This window comes from Lytechinus variegatus, chromosome 13 (genome assembly GCF_018143015.1).
Source record: "Lytechinus variegatus isolate NC3 chromosome 13, Lvar_3.0, whole genome shotgun sequence".
Lineage (NCBI taxonomy): Eukaryota > Metazoa > Echinodermata > Echinoidea > Temnopleuroida > Toxopneustidae > Lytechinus > Lytechinus variegatus.
Window position 1 is genome coordinate 24,586,509 of NC_054752.1, and position 27,970 is coordinate 24,614,478.

The 27,970-nt window shown below is 34.4% G+C and overlaps 1 protein-coding gene across 6 annotated transcripts in view; it reads left to right on the forward strand.

Annotated features, from left to right (window-relative positions):
* Positions 1 to 27,970, forward strand: part of LOC121425937 (leucine-rich repeat flightless-interacting protein 2-like) — a 45,082-nt gene that overhangs the window by 12,176 nt on the left and 4,936 nt on the right. The window contains exons 2-10 of one of the 6 annotated variants that reach the window (XM_041622054.1): positions 553 to 564; positions 5,354 to 5,440; positions 6,268 to 6,321; positions 7,734 to 7,751; positions 16,958 to 17,068; positions 19,652 to 19,735; positions 25,399 to 25,569; positions 26,434 to 26,526; positions 26,845 to 27,033. In XM_041622054.1, the coding sequence (XP_041477988.1) occupies positions 553 to 564; positions 5,354 to 5,440; positions 6,268 to 6,321; positions 7,734 to 7,751; positions 16,958 to 17,068; positions 19,652 to 19,735; positions 25,399 to 25,569; positions 26,434 to 26,526; positions 26,845 to 27,033 (819 nt within the window). Of the gene's footprint in view, positions 1 to 552; positions 565 to 5,353; positions 5,441 to 6,267; positions 6,322 to 7,733; positions 7,752 to 12,708; positions 12,802 to 16,957; positions 17,069 to 19,651; positions 19,736 to 20,047; positions 20,126 to 25,398; positions 25,570 to 26,433; positions 26,527 to 26,844; positions 27,034 to 27,970 lie in introns of all 6 variants that reach the window. The other 5 variants (XM_041622050.1, XM_041622051.1, XM_041622055.1 and 2 more) reach the window with 5 other exon arrangements.

Consider the following 27,970-nt stretch of genomic DNA (forward strand, 5'->3'; position numbering starts at 1 on the left):
ATTCTACAGGGATTCTTGTGATCGAGGCAGTGTGAAACCACCTACATGTATTGTCTCTATGATTGATGCATTGTTGTACCAGGGCCCAGGGTAATGAGTGTTATCATGAATAAGATGATCTGGGATATTTCAAGCCAATTTGGATATTTATATGGCAAATTGAATTTTGAAGTACAGTACATTATTAATATTAGAAATGTATTATGTAAATTGTAATTTCACATAAATATTACAAACCCATCATTTGGAAGAATATCATTTAAGGGGAAATTCACCTTGATTATACATGTACTGTACATCGGATGAAAATAGAGAAAAATGTTATTGGTTATTCCTTGCTGAATTTTCATCAAACCTTCACCAATATTTGCTCTCTTTTTTTTCTGCTAGTATTAGAAACAAAGTTATTATGAGCTTGGCGAACTTTCCCTTTATTGACGATAAAAGAAGTTTGTTGCTACAGTGTATTTGTTTAATAGTTTGCATGTTTTGTCATTATGTAATTTTTGTCACAATTTCTTTGTCAATTTGACCTACATGTACATGTAACAGGAAGCAGAAAAGGTGAGTGTTGAATATTATTACATCACCCACTGTAATCGACCACTGAGCTTTTTTTTTATACAGGGGAGCATATCATGAAGAGAATTTGCGGTGCTAATAGTTACTAAGCTACTGAGATCAATCTCTTGATCTGAATGGCTTATTATAAAAGAGCAATGATCTTTCATGGAATGGTCCTCATATAGATGCTTAAAAAGCTCCACATCATTCAAGTTACTGTGTTCTAGTATTTACAATACATTTTTTTTCTTCATCAATTAGTATTTAATATTTCATAGTATTTCATTCTACATCACAATGATCATGTGAACAATACATGCATACATGTAGTTTACATACTCGACATGCTACATCACGGTGAGAGAGTCCATAGGAGACTAGTACTGCACAAATACAAATGCAGAGTCAGAAAGCAATGGGGGGGGTCTTTATTTTTTGCAATAATTGATTGTTTATTTTCATTTAACTTGTCAAAATAAAAATAAAAGTTAGCAGAGCACAATATTTTTTATTCAAATTCTTGCACATTTTATTTGATTTGATTTCTGCTTTGAATACAAATTATCACATATATGTACACATGTACATATAGATGGAATGAACAGTTAGAGAACATCAAAGGGGTATTGGACCCTATCTTCCAAGTTTGTGGATCTTGATAATTCCCAAACATAAGGTATTATTACTGATTATTTTTTTAAAAAAGGGAAATACCTATTTAGAATAAAAAGGACTTTATACATTATTTTGATTTGAAAGCATTTGCAAAATGCACCAAGAGCATTTTTTTTGCACTCAAGATGGTTTATTGACAGCTTTTTATCAATTGTAAAAGTTAATAAAAAGTGCTTCAGTATGCTCACAGTCTAATAATTAAAGCTAACAAGTTTTTATTTTTTTTGAATTTTGATGTTGAAAACAAATTATTTATTAAAAAAAAAAGATTGATATTGAATAGAAAATAAGGGGGGGGGGGAGAGGGGGTGAAGCATGGGTTTTAGACAAGGACTTTCATACACCCTTATTTTACAGTACATGTAGTTGTTGCTTTTGGTAAAACATTAATTCTGTTCCATTTGTCATTTCATTTTAAATGTATTTTTTTTCTTTCAAATCTGGCCATTATGATGTTTTTTCTTACTCTTGTATTTTTAGGTTTTGCTTCATCTATTCTTCTTCTCCTCCTCCTCCTCTTCCTCCTCCTTCTTTTTCTTCTCCTCCTCCTCCTCTTCCTTCTCCTTCTCCTACCCTTCTCATCATTTCTAAAATTCTTCTCTTGCTTTGTACATGTAGTTCCTTTTGTTTCTATCTTCCCCTTTCTCTCCCATCCACTTTCTTCCCCTTCCCAACTGTACATTGGAATACTACAACTACATTTAGGTAACAGATAATTCAATTCATAATTTTAATTCAATTATATTCCCTCAACATGCATTTTCCCTGTGTTATACACACTGTACTATCTTTCTTTATATATATGCAATACATGTACATGTGTGCATTTTTCTGACAATAATTATACATTCAAGTGATTCAACTACCACATGTAGCATCTAGTATTATATATTTCTTCACCACATTTTGCTTCCTACGTAATGTAAATGAATATATAGTTTTAAAAAAATCTCTGGCTCATCTTCATACACAGTGTGACAGTTTCTTTGAAAGAAACTTCCACCCACCACCCTGTTATTAATATTTTGAATTTTATTTCATTTTACTTTCTCAATGTAAATCAAAATGGCTGGATTGCCCTCAAGTACTGTACTGTACTGTAAAGTATTTTTATGCATACAAATACCAAAATTAGACCTCAGAGCACTGGATCTTTATATGGGAACTATAACTACATGTAGGGGCCCCAAAGAAGTTCAAATGTTTTTGCAAGCAATAAGGTAGGTACCTTGCTATGTCAGTGCTTGAATTATCTTTTTGCGAAAGTTGTTTATGGTACACCATGTATGAAGTCCTGGAAGGACCAATAAAGTGGATAGAGATACAAAAAAAAGAAATGAAAAGGCAAGTACATGTAAGCGGAGGTTGGGGAGTAGAGTATTCTTTTAAGAATGAGTGCAGTCCTTATAATAAAAAGGATTGAAAACCAGGAGTGAAAAGCTGAGGAGAAGGCAGGGTGAGAGGATTGATGAGGAGGCTTTTAATAGTTGTAGTGAGTTGGAGAGGTGAGAGAGGCTTGAGTAGAATGATTAGAGAAGGCTAGCTTGAGTTGGCAAATGGAGCTCACTCTGCAGGCACAGACCCTGATTGAAACTTTGATCTGCAAGCATGTCTCCACGCAAAGACTAGCACATATAAATCTTGCTGTAGAGGGCCTTCAGTCCTGACACAAGGCATGAGTACTGTAGGCTGCACATTCAGACCCTTAACTGAAGAGAAGGTTTTGCACAGCAGACTATCTGGAGCTGTAGACCTGGAGCAGGAGAGAAGACTCGATATTTTGGGCAGGTAGACTGTTCATCTTCAGGAGTGAGTCCACCCAGGCACTCACTTCTGAAGATGGTCAACCTGCTTGAAACCTCGAGTCCAGCTCCTGCTCTAACTCAACAGCTCCGTTTGCTGACTCAAGCCGGCCTTCTCTCTTCTACTCAAGCCTCTCTCACCTCTCCAACCCACCGAAGCCTCTCACCCCTTCCTACTACTCAGCTTTCCACTCCTTTTGGGACTACACTAATTCTGAAACGAATATTCTGCATGTACTTCCAAAACTCCACTTTCTTGCCTTTCTATTTTTCACTTCTATCTCTTTCCACTTTTATCTCAGGACACATGGTGTACCTTATTAGGCGTAAACCACTTTCGGGATTGTTTATAAACCACCATGTAAACCTTCAAACATCATAATTACATGTATCTCTCGTTGGCAACAGGCATGTACTTGAGACCCCCCCCTTCTTTCCTGTTTGAAATAAAATGTACAGTATTAAGCCATCTTTAAACAGCACCCAAAACGTTTTTTTTCTTTAATTTTTGTTCACACAATTATGGGTGAAGTGCATTTTGGAAGTCTGTTTGTAAACCTGTAACAGAATTTATTGCATGTTCCTGCTATGGAAAAAAATACCCAAGCAAGTCAATTTATTATTATTACCTGAATGGGATGCCACATAAAAAGCAATAACCCAGCCACACTTGCTCACAGGTATATTTTTCTGGCAGCACTAAGGACTTGAGTCTGTTTCATATAGAATGATGAATTGCTTTGAACAGCGATGATTTTATTGATTCTCAGTGCTCCTATTTGAGCATGTGTGATGTGATACAATATGACTGTGCAGACTTTTTTATCACATGGGACCACAGTTGCATACAAAACATTTTATATGTAAGGTACAGTATGCTAGCTACATGTACATGTAGTTTTCTCTCACTAATCTGTACAGTATTAAAAAGCAATGAAAAATTTTCTTGTTCTATACACTCTAAAAACACAAAAGGCAGAAAGGGTGGAAAAGGGCTGAGGGGGACAGTGCTTTTATTAAACCCTTATTAAAAGCGCTATCTTTTGTGAAAATAATGAAAGTACATTGTAACCTTGAATAAAACATACATATTAACAAATAGCCGAGTTTAAATACTGTGATTAGTATGATTATGTCATTGGCGAATATATTATAGCATTGTATAGTGTATGAATAAATTGATGGGGTTATATTATTCAGACATGAAGAAGAAAATGCAAGTCATGATTCACCTTGGACTCATAGATCAGGTGCAGGTCAATGCTTATTAAAGATTTTTAAGAATGACTGTGACTCATGCTTATGTACACTGTAAAAACTGTGGTGTTAAAACTGACACCAATTGGTGTTAATAGAGGACCACACCCTGAGGTGTTAAAATTACACCCTGAAGATTAAACATAACACCAAAGAGTGTAAAACTAACACCACCAATTTAACACCAGTGTAAAATAACTGGCGTGGTCCTCTATGTACACAGGTTAACACCACAGTTTTTGCTGTGTATTTTTATGCAGATTCCTTGTGTCAGTTCACATCAATTGGATAAAATTAATTTGTTAATGTTATAAACTCTGTTCCAAATTAATTGTCAAACAACAAGCAAACAATGTTTTTAATTATTCTTCTCCGACAAGTAAATTCTTTAGAGCTGTCTGGGATATATGCGAGCGCTTATCCAGGGGAGGGGGCATGTGGGCACACCTCATTAAATATTGAATATACAATGGTGCTCTTCTTAAATAGAATGCCTTAATTCATTGCGCACCCAGTAAAATGAGCGATGATGTCTTTTTTTTTGGGGGGGGGGTTCAAATTACATAGACAAAATTGCAGCCTGCAAAAGTCACCCTGGATCTGCGCCTGATATGGGTCTGTATGTAATGTAAGCTCCAAAATTGAGCAAATTTTTAAAGGACTTCCCATTTTCAAAACCTCTTTACGGTGATAGTACTTTGGAAACACTTAATTCGATCACGATGATATCCTATTCAAAACTAATGTTAGTTTCTATTTTCAATATTTAATACTGAAATCACTCCTGCAGCAATTCTAATTTATTGATAAGCACTTTGAATGGGGACTACATAATCATTTTGTTGCATGGGAAGGCGAAAAGCAGATTGTATGGGTATGTAAAGCCTTGTCTCTGTTTTGACACTTTATTTGAGCAAAATTTGTGTATGAGAAAAGTATACAGTGTTGCGATTTTACTTTCACTGTTTATAAATGCAATAAATCAAATCTTGATTATGACATTTGTTTTGTTACCACTTTTCATATTTCTTGTTATTTCTTTGATTTTTTTTCAGGCGGAAACGAAGCTTGCTCAAAGAAGGCAAGCGAGGGCTGAGGCCAGGAAAATCAGAATGTTGGAATTGGAAAAGCAACAAAAAGAAGTAAGTCTTTCAAATGTAGTAGAACTTTATATAAAAACAGAACCTTCTCGCTTTCAATAGCACAAACCCAAGTATAAGTAGCAAGCAATGATAAATGTGAAAATATTAAACAATCAAGATTTATTGTTTCAATAGGGTAGATTGCAATTTAAGGTTTTGCAAACGAAAAGGGTGAAACAATTAGATAGTCTGACTTTTCTGATCCTCAACCTGTTCATTAATTCATTTTGGCGAAATGGCCTATCATCCGCACTCACAAATTATTGAAAGGGTTATGTGTTTGTTTCAATTTGCTAATTTTGCAAGAAGTACACAAAATGCTTTGCTGATTGCTTGGTGCTTACATGACTAGATTGCATTTACCATGTAATATTGTTGACAATTACGCGGATCATAAAGCTGAAAATTGGTCATCCGTACAAATTAATCAATATATTGGAGCTTCCGACATTTGATAATTACTTTCATTTTAGTTTTGTGCCATCCACCTTCATAAAGAGTTGTTTAATGATGTGTTCCTAATTGAAAACATTGCACAGTTGAATATTGTTAATGTTACATTTACTTGTAGTTACCTGTAGGTTCAGGTGCAAATTCCCTCTTTGTTAATTGTGAATAACTGCAATGCTAATACTTTGGGATTTCTTTTTTTTTCTCTCTCTCTCTCACTCTCTGTTTTTGCTTCATTATCTACCAGGGCTCTGTTCAAATCTTTCGCCTCATGCTTTGTGCCCTTCCACACACTTATTTCAAGACACTCTATCCTAATTTGACAGACAATCGTAAATTTTACTCTTTATCTCTGTACTTACTTTTTGTTTGTTCAGGTTGACGAGAAGATGGATATGGAATATAAAATGCAACAAGAAGAAAAAAAGACTGTAAGTATACCTCCCATGCCAATCCAACAACATGCAGAATTCTATTTGATAAAAAGTAGCTTTCTAATGCATGTATTATCATGGCTGCTGAAAGTGAATTTTTGCATTTCGGCATATGTTTGTTCTTTGGATTGCCAATGGCAGGGAATGCACCCATCCATCTATTGACGCCATACACCAAGGGAGTTCACATACAGAAATTATTACGATTTAATAGTCACTACTAAACATACTTTGCAAGTGATCATTTGCTGGTAACTTTGGAGCTCACCTTTACAATCCCCTGAAGTGAAGCATTCAAACTGATTTGCAGTTTAGATTGCAGGTTTTCAAGGAAGAAGGGACAGGATATTAAAATCCATTTTACAACCTCACCCATGATCGATGTGGGGAAATCTCTTGCTCAAATAACTCTGGGCTCCATAACATAGTAGTTATTGATCACGAAGGCTGATATTTTCTATTCTATGATTGGTTGCATTGATTAATGTGTATGATCAATTTTATAAAAATCAGCCCTGTGATCGATCGTGAAATTTCGTGAAACTAAGTTGTGGTATTGGGATTAACTATGAAATGATACACTGTATTTATCTCTGCAGTTTTTCTTGGAAAAAAATTAATTAAAGCTAGTATTGATTGATGTGTACTACATAAGAAGTTGATATGTTATGATGCACAAAACAGGTTTAACAATTAGACAGTACTTTATCAATAATTCTATTTTTTAATAGAGATATTCAGTGTCAAAGAGTACAGTCAACTTTTCAAAATCTGTATCATATGTGGGATGGTTCTCAAACTGGAATTAAGCTGTAAATCTCTGCTTGAATAATTATCACCTTCAGTATACAAGCAGCACTGTAGTTAATTTCTGTATTTTTAAGTATGACCCTCTGCTATTTTCTCCTTCAAATGCGGTTTTGAACTGCAAAGGGTCTACCAGAAAAATCTTGGAAGGTAACAAATGAATATGTATGTATCTGTATGCCCTTCTGGTGTGTTCAGTTAATGTTTTAACACTACAATCACAAAATGAACCAAAAGTCAAAATAAATCCTTAATATGCAGGATAGCATTCAAGTGAATTTTCATCACTGTCCTTCTTTACAAAGCCCACCCACTGTGCATCATAAAAACTGGATTGTTTGACTTTTATTATTATTGGTGAACTTTTCAATGCAGTCTATTGAACTTCGTGATTCTGCAGCTCTAATTTTTCTGAACCAAACTTGCTTGAATGCAACTGTGATTGAATCAAATATCTGTAACACTGTGTTTCTAGATTTTTAAAATATTGATTGAACACAGCCTTGGTCAGCCAAACTTCCTTCCTAATAGTATTCTTAACTAACCCTCTATACTATTCTGTGATTATTTTGAAATGCCATCCATACTGTATACAACCCTAGTATCGTCATCGGATAATGGTAAACCATAGTCTGTTCATTCTTTCATCTCATTGTTCGTGGAACCAGTGACAGTATAATTGATGATGCAGAAATTTTGTTTTGATATTGTTCTTCAATATGCAATTTCATGCTTGAAATGAATGAAGAGCATTTTGCTTGTTGTCAAAACTGTTCAGTGGATATTTGTTTCTGCATTTATTTATTTATTTTTTTAATTTGAGCAGGGACTAAATGTAGAGTGAGAATATAATACATACATGTAGGCGCCGCTTTTCTGGCGGCAGCGACGTCGGGCGTGAACATGATTTAAAAACCAAGGTTAAGTTTTTGAAATGTTGTCATAAATTAGAAAGTAAATGTACCTAGTTCATGAACTTGGACATAAGGGTAATCAACTTTTACTGAATATCTTGCCCGAGTTTCAGCTCACATCACATGACCAAGGTCAAAGGTCATTTAGGGTCAATGGACTTCATAGACCATGTTGTGGTAATCAACATTGAAACCTTGAAAGGTTAAGTTTTGAAATTTCGTCATAATGCAAAAGTTTATGGATCTAGTTCTTGAAACTTGGACATAAGAGTAATGGTATATCACTGAACATCTTGCCTGAGTTTTGGGAAAGATGACCAAGGTCAAAGGTCATTTTAATAGGGTCAATGAACTTTGGTCATGTTGGGGGTAATTGTTGAATTGCCATCATAAGAAGTTAATAGATCTAGTTCATAAAACTTTGACATAAGAGCAATCAAGTATCATGAGTTTCAGGTCACATGACAAAGGTTAAAGGTCATTTAAGGTCAATGAGCTTTGGCCATGTTGTGGGTATTGTTAAATTGCCATCATAACTTTGAAAGTTTATGGATCTAGTTTATGGACATGGATGAAAGTATCACTTTGCACTAGTCTCTACATGTAGGCCACATGATCAAAGTCAAAGGTCATTCAGGTATTATCATATGAATGGTGTTTTTTGTGAATGATCATTCAATAGTTGTTTTCAAAGTCAGCACTGCTGCTATATTGGGTCGCATAATGCAGGTGAGACTGCCGAATTTGCATAGCATTTCTGGTTGTAATCTTGAGCAAAGCTTCCAACTGTGTTTTGTACAGTTCTTGCTACACACAAGAAATTCTGTGTTACAGTAATTGAGATCTTTGGACCAAATTGCGATTCGATAACCAGGAAATTATTCCCTGTTTGAGGTACACTGTTATGTTCATCAAAACATTTTCTCTGTTTCTGTTACAAATCAAAATATAGAGCAATTGCTTTTTAATACTAAGAATCAGAAATATCATTTTCTTCAATTATTTTCTTTTACCCTACATGTATAAATCAGTGTATATATGCGATATTGTATCATGTACTCGTTTTATAGTACCTGCTTGCTTTATGTTTGTACCGCTGAGTGCTGTATGACTAGATACATACACATTTCTCTCCATTCATGTACACTTTCAAGCACATGCTATGATTTTAAACTTTACATGTAAATGTGATTATGATCCAAAGTTGATGGCAATTTTTGTTTCAGTTTCTAGACATCATTATGGCAATATAAACAATACAGGTTCTATGGGTCAACTCTCACTGTCAGTCAAATGTCTTAAAGCCTGTGTATAGCTTTGGTAAAGGGTCAATAATGTGATTGATAATCGAATATCATCTAATATGACAGTCTTACTGAAGCGTAGAGACCGTTAGATATTTTTCCAACTGCACTTCTCTGAGAAAATTTCAAATATTCAAATCTTGGATATATAGCGCCCTCTCTCGGCGATGCTTGTTTTAAATTTAAAAATGGGCATTCAAGCACTTATCTTATAAATTTAGTGATTAGATATCCAAAAGTTACAGACAAAGAACATATCTTGAAAGTTTCAGCCCATTCCATGATTTGGAATAGGATTTAATTGAAAGACAAAAACACACAGATATTTTAATTTGATCGGGTGACCCGATCAAGTTAAATTTCCATGTAAAATCGCAAAATTTATCCTGTAAAACACATTTTCATTTCATATCCTCCACATCATAACTGTTATAGGGCATATCCATTCATATTAGCTAGCAATGAATTGGAATAGTGATAGGTGCATTTTGGTGGATTTACCAAAACTATGCACAAGCTTTAAAGGGATGCTCCAGGCTTCACATGTAGTAAAATTCACAGAGCAATTCAAATAACAAATACAGGTAGCAAAGTTATTGAATTTATCAATATTTTGTGAAAATGGTTATATGCACATCATCATGAATATTCATTATTAGGGCTGATGATGTCACACCCCCTCTTTCCTCTTTCTTCTCATGAAATCATAATTGTTTCATGTGTTCATGCAGTGTGCACATGTAAATGATGTGCCTCCATCGTGACAAAATAAAGTTGCAGCAATTAATGCCCTTAATTTGTTGTCAATCCAATTGTTTTAGTTTTTGGTAGAAAATTTTGAATAGAAGTAGAACTAATTTCATATTATAAAATACAAAAGAACAAGCGGGGATATGACACCATCAGCCTACCTAATGAATATTAATGAAGACATGCCTAGAACTGCTCCACTGGAATAATGCCAATCTTTAAAATTCAATGACTTTGATTTGTTATCCGATTTTGATCAAATATTCAGCATTTTGCTCTATAAAGTTTGAGATATAAATATCTTCAGCCTGGAGTATCCCTTTACGTGTACAGATTTGCTAGTCTTCCTCTTCAGTCTTGAATGATTTTTGTTTAAATATACAAATACACGTAGATACACAGTGATGACTATGGTAGTCTGCACAGACTCAATGTTGACACACCAATTCTTGGTACCATATCCAGGATTGAGACTACACTCCAAAGTATGTTGCATGTCTGAATCAAGCAGCATTGAGTGAATGAAGTAAATCTAGTCTCCTACTTCAGACTGCATTACATGTACATGTGAACTCAAAACAGAGCCAACATATGAAGGTCTTGATACTTTTGTTGTACTCTAGAAATAGAACAATTGATGGCCTTAATAGTTTACCTACATGTTTGTATTTTCTTTTGCCCACTCCTTCCCCCATTCGTCAAGTTTCTATCTTAGTGATGAAAATTGATAAAAAAAGGAAGTGAATTTGTATAGTGTTTGGTAATATTCACAAAATGAAAGGAAGATACAGTACATGAAGTGCAAGTGGAAACATTAGTTTGCACTGCTACACGTATGGTGCAAAATTTTTTCATTTGAAAATTTACATCCATATTTGATTTTAGATTGAATCTCTAATCTCTACACTTTATAATGTAATGATTGTAATGATTTGAAATTATGAATCAAACTTACACAGTCTTTAGAAATAGAAATAAAATTTCAACTTGAAATATAATGATAATATGGACAAGCAGTCTGGAGCTGAGACTAGGGTGTGATGCGGCTCAAAATAAATTGCTCTAGTCCCACACACTGGAACCCCTGTCCTGACATGTTGTTTAGACTGGGTAATTATAGCCGACAGCAACGTTCCCTTGATGTGTTTATGAAATGCCAAGTGAGACATCCGCATAAAGGTAGTTCCAATGTGCTAAGGATACGACTGGGATGATGTTCACTGTAGACACGGCCCATTGTTGGTAGTCCGTTATGCGTTCATTGACCAAAGTGTATGAAAATACTATATCTGCAGATCTATTGCGCTCCAGTGGATTAGGCTTCACTTTACCCTGACATTACACATTGAAGCAAGAGGCCAGAGGAGCTCTTAATGTACATGTAGGCTTAAGTAGTTCAAGACTTAAAATATCCCCATCCAATTTGATTTTTGTTCAGACTGCGTTATAGATAATTTTAGACACCATGTTCAAGGTTTAGCATGAGATAATATTTATTTCAGATAATTTATAGAGAAATGTGTGGGATTGTTGAAAAAAAAATGTTTTCAGCAAACTACATGAACAAACATGTGTACATGATGAATGGATAACATTGAATCCAATCCATAAGATCTAAGTGCGGATTCCACATCAGCATCCTTTTTTTAGAACCATTTTGTTTCTGGTGAAAAAAAATTTTGGCTTAAAGGGCAAGCCCACCCTTTTACAAAAAATAATAATTCATATAGAAGAGAACCCCCACCCAAGTACAGTGTATAGCGCTGTAATTTCAAGCTTCAAAATATAAAATTTCAAAAAGTTTTCCTTTTTTCACAAGACAGTTGGTACATTTGTAAAAATACAACACAGGTGGTACAATGTATGCAAATGGACAGGCGATGATCTCATAGCATACAATCACAAATTTTTGTATGAAATACGGAAAATCTCAATTTTTCAGATTTCCCAATGCATGTATCATGAAAAGATCTTCAGTGAATTATAATAGTGGCAATGGCAATTTCACAGTTTCATAGAGAAAGAATGCAGTACCTTGTTTAACATTATAATGAGGAAGATTAGTACTTCATACTGTACAAAAAAAATAGTGAGTGGGTGACTTCATTAGTTCCATATTTGCATACTGATCAGGATGTTATGCAGAATAAAAGCAGAACTTTATATCAAAACTTTCTTACAGCAGATTTTGATGATATTGTCAACGTTATGCTTGTTTGATTTTTCTCTAGATTCATTCAAATCACCTTTATTGTGGTGAACTTGCCCTTTATTACTTTTACCTTGACATACATGTAGTTCAAATTGATATTAATTGATATACATTATGAATTTGTAATCAAAGCGTCTGGTATATTGAATGCTACATGTATGTAATATGCTTTTGTTTTCATAAGTTTATATACATGCTGTGACTATTCTGTATTTTTCAAAATGATTTTGCTGCTTTCTCCATGTAGCATTCATTGCATTGCATCATTTTATAATGTGCATATCCTCTTTTTATTTCCTTCCCTCTTTTTCTTCCCCTTCCTGTTTGCTTGGTTCAATTTTTGGTTTGTAATTTTGCATCGTGGTTGTATGTAAATGTGTGCGTTGCCAATTTGCAGCAGCTTAAAGAGCTCCCAAGTTCTAGACAGAAATGGTACCATCGCCGAACCTCCCTGCAAGTGCCTATGATTACGAGTAATATGAGGATGAACGTAAATTGAATTTCTTTATTTTTCACTCGAGTTCACGTATGCTGTATCATCCTTCACATTAGGGGTTGGTTTCATAAAAGCTGTTGTAAGTTACTCCCGATTTTATGATCAAGTGGTGACCGTTTCTTCCGCCAGTGAGGTTCCCACTGTATTCCCATCAGCTTTGAAGAACTTGAAAAATCTGCTCTTTAAAAAAAAAAAATTCTTGTTAAAAGCATTTTAATGTGGGCGCACCGTGGTCTAGTGGTTCTGACTCTCGCCTTTGAAACAGAGGGTTGTGGGTTCGAATCCTAGCCATGGCGTGTTTTCTGTCAGATTCATTAGGAAATTTATCCACAATGTGCTGCTCTTGACCTGCCAGTGGGGTTCCCACTGTATTCCCATCAGCTTCGAAGAACTTGAAAAATCTGCTCTTTTAAAAAAAAAAATTCTTGTTAAAGCATTTTAATGTGGGCGCACCGTGGTCTAGTGGTTCTGACTCTCGCCTTTGAAACAGAGGGTTGTGGGTTCGAATCCTAGCCATGGCGTGTTTTCTGTCAGATTCATTAGGAAATTTATCCACAATGTGCTGCTCTTGACCTGCCACTGTATTCCCATCAGCTTTGAAGAACTTGAAAAATCTGCTCTTTTAAAAAAAAATTCTTGTTAAAAGCATTTTAATGTGGGTGCACCCTGGTCTAGTGGTTCTGACTCTCGCCTTTGAAACAGAGGGTTGTGGGTTCGAATCCTAGCCATGGCGTGTTTTCTGTCATTAGGAAATTTATCCACAATGTGCTGCTCTTGACCCAGGTGAGGTGAATGGGTACCCGGCAGGATTATTTCCTTGAATGCACTGAGCGCCAGTGATGGTTGCTCGAGCTAAAGCCAGGGTAATAATAGCAGCGCTTTGTATCCTCAGGCAAAATGCGCTTTATGAATCTAGCTACATGTATTATTATTATCATTCTAATGCAAGAATTGCTGTTTTCCAAGATTTGCATCATTGAGAGTTCGTTCCCATAATCTTAAAAACAAGGAAAACTTTGGGTATCTCACTTTTATAGCATTCACCTCTCTCTTCAATTTTTTGTAACTGTACAAACAGCTTTATGAAACTGCCCCCAGGTCTGCTGTTTAATACAAAATTTACATGACATTGTAACATCAAAATTAGATTAGAACAAGGAACATTCATACATGTACTTTTGTGAATTGTGAAAGTCACTCAGAACTAATACCACATTTTCACTGAATTAACTTTGTATTGTCTGGTGAAAAATATCTCATCCTCACACGTGCCGTTTGGTGTAATGTTCATAATATTTGCCATCAAAATTTGAACTTCATAGGTCTGTGCAACTTTACAAATGAAATGTAAAGAAGTTTAGCTTCAGACCACTCCAAGTCTCAAGTGGTTTTTACTTGAATAAGTTTCAATAATAAAGAAGTTGGGCTATTTTAGAACATGATTGAATTCAGTTTTAAATCCATGATAGCACAATAATTATACATGCAACATTTCTATTGAGGCCTTCAACGACAAACACTCACTAAAATGATTCTAAGATTTTTCCAGCTTCTGATGAGTAGGGTTTTATTCTGCTTCCAATATTAAGCTTGTGTTTGAAAAAAAAAACCCCACAATTTTTCAAATTATATTGCAATCTCTATGCAAAGATTTATGAGAACTCTGCATGATGTGTGTTTTTTTCCTTTTTAGCACTTTCTTTCTGCATTTGCTTCTTTTAAAAAGCAACTAAAATTTTGTAAAATTTACAAATTTGTTGATGTTTTCTATTAAAAAGTTTCAAGTACATGTATAATGTGTTAGTAACTTTATGTTTGAGTAGTGAAAAACTGATACATGTACATGTAACTACTGTACACTGAACATGCAATGAAAAAATGCTGGGGATATATATATATCAATGCAAAAAATGCAAAAAGTCTTGAATATACATGAATAAAAAAAATACTACTGCCTCTGTCTCTCTTGAGGTGCTATTATACATCTACTAAAGTATAAATTTGTTTTGGTATGGGAATTGAAAAATTCAGATTTTCAGGTTGCATGCTTAATGACAGATACAACATAAGACTACATACGCAACCAAATTTCTTGTATCATGTCCGTTTATTTTATGTTTGGCACTCTAATATCAGATTGTCAAATTATATTCTTGAGGTAATGGATAAAATTTCTCCATATTTTTTTTTATGATAGTGGGTAAATTTGGAAATCGGTAACCAAGCCCAAAGCTAGACAGTACATGTATGTGCATGCCCTTTATTAAATTGAAAGTGTGAATCTAGTTTTGGACATGATTACAGTATTAGCACTGTATGACCGAAGTATACATTGTATACACAGTAAAAAAAAATTATACAACGCTGTTTACAATATGAACCTTACAGTAATTGTTTAAACAGTTAAAACAACTGTTTAAATCTTAAGCAACAAAGTTTAATTTTCAATATCTAATTTTCAATAAATTAAACATGATTGTTCACACTGTTAAACAAATACTGTAAGGTTCATATAGTAAACAGAGTTGTATAAAATCTTAAACAGCGTTTTTACTGTGTATAATTGCAATTTTATTGACATTGGCTTATAGATAGGCCTGCATGTACTGTAGATCATGTATTTCATTGTGTGATTATTGTTCACAGAGGCATGTTGTAGAGTGTTCTGTGAAAAATTTTACACTCAAACATTTTTATATCAATGCTTTTGATAAATAGAAAAGTAGCTTTTACTGTACTAGTATTAAAAAAAGTGTTTGCATGATACTGGTGTGTTTTTTATGCTTCATGCTAATGAAGGAAAACTTTGCTTGATTTTAAAGAGTATTTCAAAACTGTTTTAATAAACGTTATGGTGCAAGAATGCTTTTTTATGAATGCTCTTCAGTTAATACAGGTTGGTATACTGTATGTAGTTTGTAAGATTTATTAATTTTGTGGTATACTGTGAACTACATGTATGATGATTAGACAAAGTTGATAAACATAATGTATGGTAAAATTCTGTTTGTAACGATATAATTTATCTCATCCAGATTTGAAACTTTGCTAAAACTTTTCCTGTTTATAGATTATAGCTCCCCTTTAGAATTGCAGCATCTTTGGTCACACAATACGTAGATCATTACCTAATTCCAGTAACTGTCACATATAATGTTTTACATACATTGTAGTGTTGAGGTCTTGGGCATAAAGCCATGAATCCATGATTATTAAAACTCAAGTCTTAAATAGGGCTGAGTTTATTGGTGATGGGGTGTTTGAATTACACTCATACTAGAAATAGAATGTCCCTCTCCATCTTCCAACATGTACACATGTAGATAGCATCTTTTGGTCTGTATTTTTAAGTCGGTTTGTTATAAAATGTGGTCAAAACTTGAGGTTTAACTATGGACAGCTAGTATTGGCATAAATTCAATAGTAGAGTTTCAATATAATAGCTCAGTTTTCTCTCAAATCATAACTGTTTGAGGAGGATCAATTGTAGATATCTTGTAGTTGTCATCACCATCAGTGACCTAGGAAAGAGAACAGTAAATATTAGAAACTTTCAATGTATGAAACATTGACTTTTTTGCTTTCCATAGTTTTAGCACAGATTTAGACCATGGTCCAAAGTTAAACCCAACTTCAGAATACAGGCCTTTGTGTGTAAACCTGTGTAGAAATAGGAGAATCCCCACTGTCACTTTGGTATGGGAGAATCATTTATTTCTCAAGACACTTTAAAAATCATAGAGCTTGTCTGAGAGAATTATTTGGGAGAACCATTCAGTGTGGAATAAAAAAAAAAAATGTTTGCTTTAAAGATTGTCTAATCACTTTTCCTTTCTCAAAAGTAATACAATGTACATGCCCTGAATCCAACTTTGCAGTGATTTAAACATTGCGAATATTGCAAATACATGCATGTATCCACATTTTCACCCCCCCAAGAAAAAAAAATATGTTAGGAGTATATTACCCTTCCTCTTGAAACATTGTGAGTACTGGTATTTCTATTTTTATTTTCATTAAAGTGTGTCATGATCTTGAAATTACATTCATATTTTAAGTATGAAACTTACTTGTTTTATTTCTCTCCTTTTCTTTCTGTCTTTGTGTTTTATCCTATCCCTTCCAATTCTAATGTTTATATGATATTCAGATGTTAACGAAGCAAGCAGAGATGGTGGTAGCGGCAGGGTCTGGGAGTTCTGGTAGCAGACCTTCCTCTCGGAGAGGCAGCACAGAATCTGTGGAGCATGATCTTTTGAAGGTGAGTAGTGCCATACTTTTTTTGGACGATACACGATACTCTCAAACTATATGTAGAATATTAAAGAGTGAAGCATCTTTTGTTGCCTGGTTGGCAAAAAAGGCGAAAGGATTACGTTTAATGTCAATTCTTCCTTTCGCACATTCATGTATATGTAGCTGATATGAAATGATATCAGCCTTCAATATCGATATTTGATCGATTGCTATCGGGTCGTACACTTCCGGTTTAAGGGGCGACAAGTGCAAAATCACTGATGTCTCGGACATGCAAAATTCATTGAACTTGTTACATGTACTTCCAACCTTGCAAATTCATAACTTCCCCCTGAAGTCATTGGCTTTAACATTGTCTTTCATTAAAAATCATGTTAACTACTAAAATAAAATACCCCAAAGCATGTTGATTCCTGGACACAATCCCTGTACTTAGAATCACATTGCCCCTCTGTAAAGCACCGATAGTGTCTTTATAGCAGTTAAATTTGATGTTCAGTTTTATGTCTGCACTGAGAGCATAATTGTTATCAATTGTGAGCTGAATTAATCTCACATTTATCATTTATTTCTCTTGTTGCCTTCTGATTGTGACCCCCCCCCCCCCTTCTTTCTGTGGAATAATCAGGGGTAGATGTTATCCTTGTACATGTAGTATTACATGACTAGTTTAAAAGGATTATTAAGTGCTGGTTTCTAATTTGGAATTCAGTAGAATATTGTAAAATGAAACTTAAGGTAAATGTAAACAATAAAATGCTTTGATTATATTACTAGTAGACAAAAAAAATGTTGGTATCATGATGGTGTACTTTCGACTGTCCCACTGTTTTTTTTTTTTTTTTGAAAAGTCAAATTTAATTCGGACATGGTGCCCAAACAGAGTCAACTCTGTTTCTTGTCAAAGTGACTTCACTCGTTTGTGAGTTGTAATTGAGAGATTTCCCTCATCTCTGAGTCCCATTGATTTGAAATCTGAGTCACTTTAACTTGGAATAGACTCAAGTCAAAGAGGGCAGTTTTAAGAGTCTGGTTGCCATCATGGCCCTTATTTTAGATCCATAGTTCATACAGCGATGAATGGAAATCATTGAAACATGGGCTTAGGCTCAATCATGTATGTGAAAACCATTACAGATGTTGACATACTGTAAGGATGGGGGCAGTTGAAATGGTGTGGCTTCATGACCGGGCAGCTTTCATACCCATAAACCATGGAGCTATGACTGTTTCACAATAAAGCTGCTCAGTCACATTTGCTCTACAGCGCCTCGACGGCGTGTTGAAAACGGCCGTTTTAACAATTTTTGTACTAGTTATATAGGTAGTTTGAATAAAGATGAATAAAACGGCTTTTTTTTATTCTCTGGATTGCTGCTGTAGGGGAAATGTGAATGTAGCATTAGTTACAAACGACTTTACTGAGTGCTAAATCAACACCAATGAAAATAAATCGTTTGCCACGAGATGGTAACTATTCCTGCTCAAATTCGAGCATAAATTTGCGCATAAACTATGTAATTTCAACAGCTTCTTTTCTCCCCCCCTCCGGTATTTTTTATTTCGAAATCTACCCAGACCAGAAAACAAGCATTTACTCAGTGTGAAAGAAAAGTCATAATACCCCATAAACCATAATTTTATCTCGATATTTTGAGGCCTGCATGAATACATGTGATTAAATTTTTCTTGTAATTGAGGGGGTATGAAAGCACCTTGTGACACATGTCAACACATTTTGACATTTTATGACATTTGCTCATCATCCAAGGGTAGCCTTTCTCTCAGACCTGTTCTGTGCTGACCCTTTATATGAATAGTCAAGAAACACACATGATGAAACTATGGGGAATAGGAGATATCTTTTGTGACTTTGCTAAGTTTGTCTTGATAAAAAGTACTTTTTTTATTAATCAATGATTTTTTTCTTTACACTTGTACTTTAGAGCCTGGGAACATAACGCTATGTAATAGTTCCATGTTGGGAATATGACTACATTTGTAGATAGGAAAGAGAGATTATGTACATGTGTAGGGTCTAGATAAAGGACTAGTTTGTAGTGACTATCTGTATAGTTTCTATGGTATGTCACAAGGGTCTGGTAATGGACTTTAAGCAGCAAATAACAAAATAAAAAAGTTACTTCAGACAAGATTGCTGCAGATCTCAAATCAGGAATTGAACATTGTTAAAATGAAGTGGGGGTGCATTCATACTGGACTAAAATGTGCATAATTTGGAAAATTATATTCTGTTCGGACCTGTTTGCCAATTCATATTACAATACACACAAATCCCATCAAGCCATAGATTCTTTAGAATGTCATGATTGTTATTTTGGATAAAAAAACTACAGATCTTTTTTTTATTCACATGTTTGTTTTAACACATCATAAATGTCTGTTTATAACTCTGTGAAGATGTTTGATAATTAATATTGTTGCTAATGATCTTTTAATAAATGTATTTTGTTTCAGATAGAGTATGTCATGTCATCACCATTCCTCTCTGTTTATGATATTAAACTGTCTTTATTTTTGTTATTGTTTACCCTTTACCCCATGACCTTTGACACACATAACACAGGGGTCAACAAACTCTGAGGAGGTTCAGGTACATGTAGCACCCCATAGGGGTGGCATTGACCCCCGTGAATTGGAGCCTCTGAAGGTTGGTTTACACTGCTTCTATTCTGGCTCACTCAATTTCACCCTTTTTCTAACAGCGTCATTAAAAGGAAAAAAAAATCATTTGCATATGACCCCTGTGACCAGGAAGTCCAATCTAATTTGCATATCAACTTTGACCTCTGCCACCTTTGGGTCAATCAATATGTACATGTATTTCATAATCATAACTTTCATCTCCCTACCCTTCAATATATGTATCTACATGTATATAGCACTCTGTACATACATGTACCTGTATCGTATGAATGTTGTAATTTGACCTTGTGTGACCCTTTGACCCTTTGACCTCCAGGGGTCACCAAACGGGGATGAGGTCCAGTCTGAATCCCAAACGGGAGGATTGGACTTAGATGAGCAAGAATTACTCAAGGTTTGTTACCATGGCAATTAAGGAAACATGTTATGCTCTTTTAGATGCTTTTAAATCTTGGACATGGTAGGTTTTAGAGACCTTTTTTGCTTGAACTTTGAACTGTTATACAGGTGCATCATGGGAGTTTATTTCTTTAATCCTCTTTGGGAGAAGTTTGCAGGGTCATATTATTTTTAGAATAGATAGTTAACCTTATCCATTACATACAGATATATTTAAAAAGTCAATAGCAGACACAATTTACATATATTCCTTTTTAATAGTGTAGTATAGTGCAGGATTGGATAGATAACAAATTTTGAATTAAAAAAAGGCTTGTCTGTATGGTTAGGTTAAAATGTGATTGATACAGATCTCATAGTAATACAAATGTTGAAACTGAAAGTTAAAAGATATACTGGTAATTATTATTATTTTAATTCATAGAAGAGCCTACAAAAGTATGAGATTTTATATTGAGATCATAGTTGTAACCAAAGCAAAAGAAGGGAAGGGGTGCAAAATCTATTCCTTGTAAAAACTGAAAATCTTAATCATTTGCATAATGTGGGATTTGTACCATATATTCAGTATTCTGGTAGTGACATTGGATGGCAAAGTTATCATAATTTATAATTACTTCTTTAATGGGATCCAGGACTATTAGAGCACCGGTATTTAGTTGACTAACCCCTTTCAGTTTTCAGTACATAGTTGTGCTCAAAAGATAGTGAACCCCGCCAAAAAAATGCATTCCTTCATGCTGAGAGTGTTGAATGTAGACAACAACAATACAATGTTCAGCAAACCCAGAGAAACAAATTTTATTAAATGTAATACATGAATTTCTATCCCTGATTTCACAATCTAAAACATGGCAGAACAAAAAAAAAAGAATATTCTTACATGAAGGTTAATCCATAGCTCTATTCTTGGAGCCATTATTTGTTGGCCAAGTTTATGGAAACTTGCTGTTACTGTGATTCTAGCTTTCGCGTGTATGCTGATATTGATAATGCATTTAACCCTAAATAGATTGGGCTATTTCGACGCCTGAAAAGACAGCGGGGGGGGGGGCTGATTCAGCCCCCCCTTATGATCTCGACTGTTGATCGCGCGATTGCGACGAAAATTGGCACACGCGTTACCCATGGCATTATTATCTACAAAACTATAACATCAAATTTGGCAAAAAATCTCATGTCTCATTAACTATGCTGATTTATGCGTAAAATCATAAGTTTGCTCTAATTAATAAAATAATGCCCCTGAAATGCTAATTTTTGTTTCACATACTCTAGATAGGCATCTGATCAAATTGATTTTAAAAAAATTTTAAAATCAAATTCATTTTTATATGTATTCTATTGTTTTCGAAATTTCTTATGTATTTCTTTGTTTTTCGACTTTTTGTTTTTTATTGTTTTTTCAATGGAAATTGTCGGGGACTTTATTTTGACCATAAACAAGATAAAATTAATTGATTTTGAGCAGTAAAAGGAAAAATAATGATACATTTATGAATTTTGGCTAAAAACACTATTTGCATTGGATTTGTACACAAATTCACGTTTTTGAGTAATTTTGGGTCTGCATGCACTTACGAAATGTTGCGTTATTTTGGAACCGCGTACCCGGGGGTCACAATTTTGGTCTCAAAAGTTGCGCAAAACTTGAAAGTAAAAAGTCAGCGAGCGACGCGGTCAAAAAAATTTGCGCAGCGGATTTATCGCGAAAAATGTCGAGGGGGGGGCTGAATCAGCCCCCCAGTCTTTTTAGGGTTAAACAAGAAGCATCAGGATAATTTATTGTTCATTTTCTAGTTCGGTTCACTCACTTTTGAGCACCACCCTAGGCATACTGCACTACATGTATATTTTAATACAGTGTATGAATATGCACTCAATCTGCATTTCTCTGTGTTTTCTCCATTAAAACTATATATAACGTTTTTACTTTTCAAATTGACCTTTCAAATTGATATGTAAACCACAGTAGACATGCAAATATATCTCGAGCTATTTGCCCATTAAAGTATATATATTAGCACCATAATTTAAAATTGTACTCTAAAAGTTATTAGACTAAAATAAATCTGTACATGTAGTTAAGGCTTGGTTCGATTATTAGAATAACTTCATTTAAAGGAAACCAAAGCCCAAGAAGAGAAGCAATCTTAATATTGGAAAGGGTAAAATAAGAGGAACAATTTAAAACAAGTTTCATCAAAATCAGTTGTGAAATAAGAAAGTTATGGACTTTAAAAAAAGTCTTGTAGTTTCTATTGGGATCCTCAAATTGGCAAACATGCTTCAAAATGGCTTATTTTGTGGACAACTCTCTATTTGTTTTGTTCACAATTTTTCAGATTTTCCCTATTATCTTTAAAATTGCTTTATCTCATTCTGAGCATAACACATGTCATTGGAAAATGTAATTCACACCACATATGTCAAGGTCAGGAGAAGATAATATTAATGTGAAATATGTAAAATAAAGGGGAAAATCTGAAAACTTGCATTTCATGAACCGATTTTGATGAAACTTGTTTTAAATTGTTCCCCTTGTTTTACTCTTTCCAATAAGATTGCTTCTCTTCTTGGGTTTTGTTTTTCTTCAAAATTGCATCACAACGACTGTAGTGCTCATAGTTGAGAATAGTTTTAGCGCACGTTCAACATGTTAACCACTTTGTGCATTATGCCTGGCAACTAACCCATTTTACTTTAGATATAGTTTTAACTTCACTGTATTTGTTATTGAGTTGAATATAAACATGTTGAAAATAAAGAATAAATCTTACATCAAGGTTTATCCAATTTGGAAAGCTATTCTTTGAGTCATTATTTGTTATGGCCAAGTTTATGGAAACTTTCGGAAACTTTCTCTTTAATACTGTGATTCTAGCTTTTGCACATTTGCTGAATTTGATAATGCATATACAAAAAATGTACGATGTATGTACAGGATGATTTAATTAACATTTCAAAGTTCTACAAGTGTTTTGCATTTCCATTGTATAAAGGCAATTTCATCAGAATCTGGTCTCATCACACACATGCAAAGAAATGTCTGAATTTTTACCAAAAATTTGGAATATTTTTTATAATTTTCGATGCAGTGGAAGCACCATTTCCCTGTATGAGAGATTGGAAATCAATCCATCTCCAGTTTCTTTTGTCACTTTATGGCATAAATATGAAGATTTTTGCTGGTACTTACCGCTTGTTCTTAGATACAATGCGGATATGGAGAAATTCAGGGCAACCTTATGACTACACAGCAGTATTTCAAGTAATTTGTGTTTGAATATCTTACGCAATTGTTTACTTGGATATACAGACATGTACACAAAATATACATTTTCAACAGAGAATTATGGTATCGTATTTGCCTGAAAATGAAAATAAAGAGGAAAAATATATTTTCTGTATTTAAAAAAAGATTACATCTGATAACATCATGTACATGTACATACGTAGATCAATTAATTATTACAAATCAATCAGCATGTTTAATTTCATGTACCATTTAGTTGCATTTGTTTTGTTTTATTGTTCATTGTCATGCCTGACTTAATGAACAAATTACTGTTATGATAACAAATTTAGCTCGTAGTAACCCCTTTTATTGCGCATCAATTTCTTAAAAACTATCAATTTTTCAGATTTGTCTCAATTTAAAATTTATTGTATTTTCTTTTTATTCAGATTTCCAATTCACAAAAGAGAATTGAAGCGCCATCTATTTTTAAATCATGCACACAGAAAAACTATGATCCCATTCCTCTGTATATTTTCTTTTCTAGGTGTGCACATACTACAGTCAATAATAATATGTGAGGTCTACATACATGTAATGGATTTTTGCTCTTGAAAAAAATAAGCTTGGAAAACAAAAGGGAGTCGTCTCCTACTATTAGGCTGTTTTATGATAATGGGCTCTAGAAACTGACTTTTAGTTTTGCCTGTAATGATATAATCCCATACTATTGAGAGTAAGCTAAACTTTTATTATTACTCATTTTTTTTTAAAGTGTAGTTTTCTTTGTACTTGATGGTTAAGCCTTAGTTTATGCATTAAAGTGCCTTGAGCATATTAAACAATGTACATGTACATGTAGACATGGCTCTGTAAAAACATTAAATATAATTGGTATGGTTTTTCAGACGGCATTATAGAAGATATGTTCATATTTTATCCATATATGTAAAATTGTAATTGGATACCATCCGTAGTCTTGGGTTTTCCCCCATCGTTTTCACTTTCTTATAATGTACATTTATCCAGAGTTCTTCCTGGATGTACATGTAAGTGACAATTGGGAAAGAGGAACAACTCATTCATAAACATATATATCTTCCTATATATTATGAGAAAGACATCTTTTGCATCACATGTCCATAATAACATTTCACACTTTTGGAATCATGGAAACATATTTGATAATTTAATACTACCCGGTATTTTTCATAGTTCAATTTGAGTTTGAAAGGAAATTTAGTTAAAAGCCTGTACATAAGAATTTATTTTGTCTGAGTTTGCAAGATTTTGATGGACGTCATGAGTGGTGTTTTTTTTCTAATTCAAGTTTTGAAATTGAAGATTTGCCTGAATTTTTTAATGGGTTTTATCACAATAAAATATGAAAATGGCTATTTCATAAAAAAAATGAAATTGTGTTGTTTATGGTAATAAAAATTGATTAAAAATTAGAATGTCCAATATCCTTTCTATTATTTTTTGCCAGAAATCTTTTACTTCATTACCATTTACCACTGCAATTGATTATATTAACTAGATTTAGATACAGCTGAGAGAACATGTTATCAATATAGTATTATCATAACAATCAAAATCACTATCATGATCATCATCATAATCAAGATTACAATCATTTCATCATATTGTAGTCATCATCGTCATCATCATCATTATTATTACACATCAAAGTTATTATTTTAATCAACATTATCATCATCATTAGCATAAATTATCGTAATCATAATCTTCCCCTTCGTTATTATATTATCATCTTCATCATCACCATAGTCATCACAATCATCATCATCATCACCATCATCATCACCATCATCATCATCATCATCATCATCATCATCATCATCATCATCATCATCATCATCATCATCATAGTCTTTGGTACAACTACCTTCACTGCTAATGTTATCACCTAGTATTCCCCACACGCCCCATATTTTTTGCTTTGAATGACCTTTAACCTTGACACTGCTTGTAATGACCTTGAACCTTGGCACCATTGTTTCATACAGGATGCGGTGGCTGACCTTGAAGAGAAGTACAAGAAATCGATGATGACCAATGCTCAGCTGGACAATGAGAAGTCCACACTGGTCTACGAAGTCGACTGCCTCAAGGATGTCCTGGCAGATCAAGAGGAACATATGATGGAGCTTAGCAGAGAAGCCAGGGATAAACATAGAGTAAGGCTGTGCTGTAACCTGACCAACCTTTAATAGTGAAAAAGGAAAAAAGACTCATACCCTTTTCATAAACCTATCCTCCAATTAGCCGCCTAAGAGTAATGCGTATAATTCAATAAAAATTGCGTTCATAAACTCCGAAAATAAGCCGCATTATTTTTACGAGCGCCCGTCCTGAAAAAGGCGGATAATCGCCATGACAACTGGACACGCCCCCTCCGATGCGGTTGTGTTGGAAAAGGGTGACTTGTGACCGCACCATGGCAATTATCCGCATTATTTGGAAATGCGTTCATAAACTCAAAATCTTGTCCCGATGCTGCTATTATGCAGATAATAGCAGCATCAGAGTAATGCGGATAACTGTTGTCCTCCTCCAATTTTACGACCAAATTATGCTGCTATTAGCCGCCTAATTCATTTTAATGGGGTTTATGAAAGGGGTATTAATCTTTTCAATTTTTAAAAAAATTGCAAACTGACACTAGACTTCAACATTCATTGATTTGTATTTTGACGATAGTCAATAAAAAAATTAGTATAAATGTAGCAACCTCAATTAATTAATTGATCTTGGAAGGTTTACATGGCAGTTCAGATCACAGAATGGAATTTTTTTTACCATATGATATAGTGTAAACCGTGTCTACAATAATTGATTAATGATGCTCTATATTATCGTAGTATTTATTATTGTAATATTTATTTAAAAATTTTGATGCTAACATACTTATCTGACTGATTCAAGCACTAATTTGTTATTTCGAAATTTAACATTATTCATACATTTTTTCTTCATTTTGTGTGATTGATTTTTGTTATTTTGTTGATGTCTCACCAACGAATGCTGCATTTTTCTTTCAGGACTTAGAATCGAAGAAGCGTGAGAATGTCGGATTGAAGAGAGAGGTAGACATTCTGAGGGAAATGGTAGAACAACGGGATCAACTCATTTCGGTAAGCGTCCTCTTTATTATGATAAGCCAGGGTGCGGTTTCATGAAGCTGCTCGTCTGTTGCACATGACTGTATGTACGGCTGGTTTGATAATCCATTTAATAGTATGCTGTATGCTTCAAGTGAAAGAAAGTGGGACCTATTCAAAGGACATACATTTGGAAACTTATCTCCAGGACCCCTCTTCATCTTGCCGAGTGTTTGATGATAAGAACCTGGAGCGCAGCCTTTAATAGTTTGATACCCAGATTATTACCATTCCTGCTTCTTCTCTGTTCTTTGTTAATTTTTTCTGTTGGTTTGTTTTCCTCTCCCACAGGAACATGGTTTATTACTCGTCGGAGGAGAGCAAGCAGACGGGGACTCTTCCAAACCTGTACAGCCAAAGGTCGGAACCATCGTAGTGGTATCGCCCGAGGCGGCGGAACTCTTAGAAGTCGTCGGTGACGGCCCCCTCGATGTCAGGCTAAAGAGATTTGTCGAGGAGAGAAAAGAACTTCTTGAGCAGGTTCGGACAAAGGATTTGATTTCAATCAAAGTGCTTTATCACTATTCTAATGCAAGGCTAGAATCTACCTATAGGATGGAGCATTTGCCCTATTACAAGTGATTTATTTCCAATTCGTCTAATGCCAATTCGTCCAACTGCCAACTCGTCTACTACCATTAGGTCTATCATCAGTTCGTCTACTCACCACATGGTCCACTTTCATTTAGTTTAATGCCATTCCGTCTAATAACCAGTTGGTCCAATAGCCATTTAGTCCATATACTGTTTGGTCTAATTAAACTGAAGTGTTAATTGTGCAACATAAATGAATACAAAATGGGTATTAGACCAACTGGTTATTATATGAAATGGTAATAGACAAAGTGATGATTGGACCAAATGGTTATTGGACCAAATGGTTGTTAGACGAAATGCTGATGGATGGAATGGCATTAGACTAAATGAAGGTAGACCATGTGGTGAATGGACGAATTGGCAATTTACCTTGCAAGTGACCGGGGGGGGGTCATATAAATGTTCGTGATTTAGTAATAAATTACCAAATGACTGATGACCCTTTCTTGTGATAAAATGAAATATCCTCTGACCCTGACCAGGGGTGGTATTCTGAGATCCATTTTATCTCAGATAAAATAAAATATTTTATCTCCGTTAAAATCAGTGAGATAAAATACCCTTAAAATCTCTCCGAATTGGTATTCTGAGAACAATTTTATCTTCATTTTATCTCTGTAAGACACACCTATTTTTTAATCAATATCCATTTAGAAATGCGCTTTTATAACTCTCTGATACCTCTGATATCACTCAACCAATGGAAATCCATTCCGCTAGGAGGTGTGGCAAAGAAGTGAGATTGCGTCAATTTATTGACTTCACATACGCTTGCATAATACGCTTACGCGTCTTTCAGAGATTTCTTTTAAGTTGATTT